Source organism: Antrostomus carolinensis, unplaced genomic scaffold (genome assembly GCF_000700745.2).
Source record: "Antrostomus carolinensis isolate BGI_N321 unplaced genomic scaffold, ASM70074v2 scaffold41841, whole genome shotgun sequence".
NCBI lineage: Eukaryota > Metazoa > Chordata > Aves > Caprimulgiformes > Caprimulgidae > Antrostomus > Antrostomus carolinensis.
In genome coordinates this window covers 2,330-9,003 of record NW_010295719.1, presented here as the reverse complement: position 1 = coordinate 9,003, position 6,674 = coordinate 2,330, and the positions used below count along the sequence as shown (strand labels likewise).

Sequence of the window (6,674 nt, the reverse complement as noted above, 5' to 3'; positions counted from 1 at the left end):
ACGACCGTGGGATAGTAAGATAATTTTTGCAGGCCCAAGAGAAGAGAACTAATTTGATGAAGTATGTTCATGGAGCTGCTTATTAGCATTCTCATAGAAAGACCAAATAGTAAGGAATTGTTATTTTTTTCCCATGTAACATCATGTAAGTCAATGAAAAGCTTTGTAAAATAAAAGGCAGCAGAGGAGGAGAACAGTTATTTTAAAAAGCAACAACAGGTAATCAAAGATGCCAGCCCTACAACAGTATCGCGTGCTAGAAGAGCACTAGCCCAAGAACTCCCTTGCCTTATAGTGTAAGAAGCATTATTCTTAACTCTGAATCTTATTCATGTGTTTTTGGCAGAGTGAAGATGAGTGGCGAAGAGATTCTTGTGTGTGCAGTACAACTTGGAGAAAATTTCTGCCTCTATTTTGCAGGTAATTACCACCTACTGCTGAAAGAGACACACCGTGTCTTCTTTCTGCATAGAAGATCAAAAGCTGGTATACAAGTCAATCCTTTCCTTGGGCTGGCATCCCTGGTTTTGTGGAATCCCATTTTTTCCCCCCATGTTACCTTGAGCAATCCTCAAAGCAGTTACAATCCCCACCCACTTAGAAGAATGATAGTTCTTAGATTATGGAGCCAAGCTGTTCACTGCAAAAAGAATCTGAGTTTGAGACAGCTGTCCCAGCATGTTAACAGGTCAGTACTGTATTATTGCTGAACACCTTAAGCATTTAATAACTTTCTCTCTTTAAATACTGATTGAAAACAATTCCTTTATCAGTCTGATTTAATATAATTTTCCCATAAGCTTCAGTTGAAGCATTGTTAGCCAAGTATCTGAGTCAGTGGAATATTTGTTGCTTCATACAATACATTCCCATAAAGGACACTCAGAAGGGTTGTAACACTATGGGGTGGACTTGGAAAACTTACAGGATAAAGTTAGTTAGAAAACAGTCTCTTCTTTAGAAGCAATTTGTAATGACTATTTCTTGTCCTTTTGCTCACTTAGAATAAAGGTGCTGATGAAAACAAAATTTTGCATGCCATTTATTCCTTGGCTATAGGCTTAAACTGAACTGAGCTGCTCACCCTTAAGTAACCCTAAAACATTTTGCATGCCTGTTGGTTTGGTGGTAACTCCAGTTCTCAAATGACTGTCGGTTTCATCATTCTGTTGAATTTATTGTGCCCACAAAATACACTATGTAGTTAGAATAGCTCAGCTTGGTGCGTCAGTGATACTGGGGAGTACAACTGGAAACGCGTAGGTGGCTGGCTGGCTTCCAATCTTGCAGAACAAAACTGGGTAGAAAGTGGTTTCTTTGTAGAGGCAGAGCTTAATGTTGTTTTTTTCTTTCCTTTTTTTTCATTGCTCACTTGGAACCAAGATGATGATGGTAAGCTAAAAGCTCATCATTTATTAACTTCATTACCAATTTTACTTGAACTAACCTGCTCACGCTTACTTAACCCACAAATGCTTTGTGTGCCTTAGAGAACAAGCTTTCAAACTGATAATGGCTGCTGTAAACAAGGGAGCTACAGCTTACCTTCTCCTGAAGTTGATGTTGCTTTATTTCCTCCTAAGATACAGGGTGTTGGCTTCCCTAACAGAAGGAACTTTTAATGTAATCCTAATTATTGGGCAAAAGAGAGAATTGTTGCTTCTGAACTTTCATTAACAGATACAGCAGCTTCTCTTGCTTATATATACAGAATGCCATGTTCTGGGAAATCCTTGTGACTTGCCTGGATTGCTACAAGCCAGAGATGGAAAGAAGGACATGGCCTCTGTTTTGCTTGAGATTGCCATTGTAGAACTTATTTCACCTGGTATCCTTAATGACAAGATTAAGCCTGTAGCAAACTGTTAAGATCTGAGGAGATTACAGCTCAAATATTCAACGCTCTGCTTAATATTTCTACAGGGCTGGAATGTGATGCCTTTTGTAAGGAAAAAACTCTCCACCGAGTCCTTCGAAATGTAAATAGCCAGTTGCTTGTAGTTCGACCCGATTTAAACATGGCAGCTTTTGAAAACGTGACAGATCATGAGATGAAATCTGGTACACCATTTTCCAAATACATTCTATAACCATTGCACTGTTTCTTTATTCTAGATGTGCTTTTGTTCTTTGTAATCGCTGACTCTAAATGATGAGACTGAGAGTAAAGACGTCAACTTCATTCGTAAGAGTAAAGCTAAGCGAGCTGAAATTTTGTGTCTTGTCTTTGTGTCAGATTACAAAAAAAAAAATCAAAACCTTGGTCAGTGAATGACTGCAGAAAGTCAAGTACGTGCTACCAGCAGTCATAAAAATTCAAGTCCTGGCTCTCCTGTCAGGAACAGTATCCTGGGAAGACAGCAGTTGCCAGTACAATGGTAAAACATAATATGGTTAAGTTGTTGCAGCTCTCTCCTGAGCAGACTATTAATAATAAACAATTTATATTTAGGGAACGGAATGCACTTCAACATTCACTATTATAAAACTACCACACCCTCAGCAGGGATGCCTGTTGCATTCAGTGTCCAGGTAGAAGATAAAAGTTATTACATGTGTTGTGAGAAAGAACGTGGAAAAACGATAGTTCGATTTAGGGTAAGTATCTCCTTTCCATACCCTGTAAGTAGTCGGCAAAATTAAGAATTCCTACATCTGTGAGCTGAAACAAAACTGCTCAGGTCTTGCAGTGGGACTAACCCATTCCTTTTTTCTTCATCAGGAAGGAGAAGTTCCTAAAGAAATTCCTGGTGAAAGTAACGTCATCTTTTTCAAAAAGACATTTACATCTTGTAGCGCCAAAGCATTTAAGTTTGAATACTCACTAGAACAAGGAATGTTTTTGGCCTTTGAGGAAGAAGGCAGCTTAAGAAAATTAATTCTAAAGAAACTGTCAAGAGAAGACGAAGTGGATGAAACCATGAAGATAAGTTTCTAATTTATGTCAGAATGAAAGTCACAACTTCAACGGTCTTAAAATATACCGTGGCTTTTTGTAAAAGAAATCTTATTCTTTCTTCATCCAAGGCAGGCCAGTTTTATGTTTTTAGCTACCTTAAGTCAGTACAAAAATGAGCATCTTACAAAGGAAAATAAATTCAAATTCTTGGCAAAAAGAAGCAGAAGAATGTTTTCCATTCAGATTGAAGTAAACAGAATTACACCATGAAGAAAAAAGAACGTTCATGCCTATATAGTCCTATATAATTTGATCCCTAAAATCTTGACTCCCTGTTGATCAAACAGCTTTTGCTGTCTCATCGATGAAGTAGACCTGTTTTGGGGAGGGAGAGAAAACTGTGTAAAATAACAGATACCATAAGCAGACCATGTACTTGGCCAATAAATTACTTCTTTGCATCAAGATTATTTCCTGAGCGTCTTCATCAATCTCAGTTACACAGTGACATCCCCACCTTTAACTTAAGTAGAAACAACAGTCAACTTTTAACTTAATGGAAATCTTTGCTTAGAAAACTGCTAACTTACCAGAAAAACTGAAGTTCTGATAAAGCTGTTTGTCCTCAGAGGGCCCAAAGGAAAAAAAATATGCTTTTATGTAAAAGTTTTTAAAAGTTAACAGTAAATTATAAGTTAACGATGAAATGAAAACAGACATTTGTCCTTCTAACAATTTGGAACAAATGTAGAATTCAAACAGCAACTTATTAATTCTGCTTATTGCATAATCAGACTGATGGTAACACACAATTCTCTTCCTCTTACTATTAATAGTACCACAGAAGCACTATTAGAATGTGGAAACAGTTAACCACTCCTTGCTACTATGAAAGTCAGAAAAGATAAAGCAGAGAAGAAAGTTAAAAAACCCCAGAATCTCATTTCTGTCCCTAAAATGCTCTAAAACTGAAGACATAGAAAGAACGTTTCCTCAGTCTCATGTCAAGCTATGACAGAAAGGATATGTTTGTTGTCTTTTCAGTCACACAGGAAAATGCCTACTAGTGTTTATTTATACAAACCAAACAAACAAACATTGCAGATGAACATACAGGTGTGAGGGAAGCTATGAAAGCCACATGCTATGTATGGCTCCTAAAATTAATCTGCAAAAGTCTTTTTCTTCCAAGTCAATTATTGCTGTATTTTCAGATGGGCTTTACTCTTGTATTAAATCAAGTCTAAATCACCTCTTTAAGTATTAAGGACAATATATATTCATAAAAATATTTTTTGTTTTGTTGGCATCTAAATGAACTAATGCAGAGTAACAGCATGAACAGTAACATAACAGTATGAATTAGTATTTGAACTTGATTTTAGGGAAAAAAAAAGCCTATCTGCAGAGAAAACATTTTAAGTAATTCCAAAGTAGTAAAAATCATTCAGAAGCACACACACACACAGTTTCTGCAAATTCTTTATTGTATGGATTAAGAAAAAAAGTATTCCCTTTTCTGCATCGACTTTCAGGGTCCAAAGAGTTACATGTGCCTTACATACAGTTCAGTTGTTGTGATGTCAGAAATAACAGTTCAATTTTCTGCAAGTCAAGTTTATTGTACAAAACAAGAAGCCAAACAGCTGTTATTTTAGAAAAACACTCATTAAAGCTGCCATTTCAAGGAAAGTTACCTTCAGCTGTGTGTGTCTGTCATTAATATAATTAATTCCTTCCAATTTACAGTACAGCTTAAATCAACTCACTCTCACCTGGACATTATCCACTTTAAATCTGCTTCTTCTTTTTCTAACATTTTTACTCCTGTTGGATGTTTATTTCTAGAAGACTAGCTCTGAACTTGCTGCACTATGTACATACTATGGATCCTTGGTTATTAATTGGTTTTGCATTAAATGTGCTGGTAAAAATACGATGAAGCAGAGGCAGCAGTGAACAATCATGTTTGTCAGGGACTCAGTCACATCTTAGAGGCTCCACAGCATGGCAACAGCCTTGCAGATACCAACATCATAATAGTTAAAGTAGCAGAGGCCAGCAAAGGTCATGGCTGACAGTATGTACAGACCTGTATTGGCCAGTTTAACGGGTGTATCTCCATGGACGTAGTCAGTTATAACCTGTCCAAGACCCCTACAGAATAGGAGAGAGAAAAAAGCTGAAATCAGAAAAGAACATTCCTCATTGAAATCCACACAGTTTATGTGAGCATTCTACTAAGACTGATCAAATACATCATTTTTTTCACCCACTATCGTGAGCCTTTCCTAACATATGCCCAGTTCCCACTCTAAAAAGAAGATGCATCTATTAAAAAAACCCAAACAAACAGCACAACATTCCACATATTCTATTAAAAAAAATACACATATTGGCTCAGAATTTTCTTAATGGTAGTCAGGAAACAAGGTGTTGAGTACAGCTCTTTCAAAACATATTTCAAGGCTAGCCACAGTTCAGATGAATTCTGTACTAGATTGGAGGGCTTCAGGAAGAAGCTCCCAGTCACAGGGAGGAAAGTGCAGGAATCCCTGGTATAACTTTATAAGGGCAAAACTGAGATTTAAGAAAACCTGCCATCCCAAAGTACCATGCAGTTGCTTATCTGCTTTATCCCTATGACAAGGAAATACAGACCAGTATCACCTCAGGAATGTAAATGCTACCAGTTAGGCCAACCATGCAGCTGGATCCACTCCTAACTAGACTCATCTAGCCTACTCACATTAAAGATCACAGCAGAACTACACGTCAGAAGAAGAACATGAGCAAGCATCCATTTCCCAGGAATCAAGAAAATAAGGATCAAGGTTTCAGCTTCTTTAGTGGAATATTTGCTCTAAACTTTTTATTATGCAGAATCTCATCACCACTGAGATGTACAAAGTACAGAAACTTAGGAGAACAACTTGTTATTGTACAGATCTGTCCTGTTTCTCTTCCCTCTGTTCATACAACATTGATTCTTCTACAAGACAGAATTGTCCAAGATTCTACACAGCCAGTGGCAAGGAAATCCTCCTAAAGTAAGATACTGTGTAGAAGAACACTAGAGAATGTTTATGGATTCCTTAATAGTAATACTTATCCTGCCTTCTAACTGAGAGAACAGTATGACAAAGGAAGACCAAGGTACAACTAGTCTTGTCAAAGATCACAACTGTCACAGAACTTGGAGAGTAAGGACTTTGTTTGCATCTCTTTTCAGGTGTTTTATATTAGATCAGGAAATAAGTCAGTAGAGTTACTGCCATATACAGATTTAAGGCCTCAATTCTTAATTAAGACCTTAATTCTGAGGGACCTATTGTGCTTACCAGTGGCCATGGAGAGTGAGGGCTGCAGCCAGTGAATAGTCCACAGCTGGTCCAGGATACAGGTAGGCTGCAGGAAGGAGACCCAGCAAAAGGACACTGACAGCTCGCTCACTTGTCCAGTGCAAAGATGCAGCCTTGGAACTGCCTGTAAGGAGAAATATTTTTCAGTGCAAAGCTTCTGTTCAAAGTGCTGTAACCTTAAAACCAGATACCTCAAACTGATCAGCACCACACAATTACATGTTTTCTCCAATTGGATTACTAAGCTTTCATCCAAACAAAACCTAGATGCCTTTGAATTACTGCTATAGAATATATATCTATATAGAATATATATCTATTTTACAATGTTTTAAAAGGTTAATTTTAAATATTCCTCTCTCTGCTGCTGCTAAGAAAGAGAAGTTTCTTTTACTACAAAATAATAAAAGCTC

General features: G+C 37.3%; 2 protein-coding genes across 2 annotated transcripts; one reads left to right on the top strand and one right to left on the bottom strand.

Annotated features, from left to right (window-relative positions):
* Window positions 1-350: 350 nt before the first annotated feature.
* On the top strand, window positions 351-2,981 carry IL18 (interleukin 18). The gene is made up of 5 exons (XM_010178057.1): window positions 351-420; window positions 1,384-1,392; window positions 1,924-2,061; window positions 2,453-2,598; window positions 2,723-2,981. Exons 1-5 carry the CDS (start codon window positions 354-356, stop codon window positions 2,936-2,938), a joined length of 576 nt encoding a protein of 191 aa, XP_010176359.1. The 5' UTR covers window positions 351-353; the 3' UTR covers window positions 2,939-2,981.
* A 1,843-nt stretch (window positions 2,982-4,824) lies between these two features.
* Window positions 4,825-6,395, bottom strand: SDHD (succinate dehydrogenase complex subunit D; the record flags this gene model as incomplete). The annotated part of the gene is made up of 2 exons (XM_010178058.2): window positions 4,825-5,056; window positions 6,241-6,395. Coding segments are annotated over 2 exons (321 nt in total), but the record flags the coding sequence as incomplete, so codon positions are not given.
* Between the last annotated feature and the right edge of the window lie 279 nt (window positions 6,396-6,674).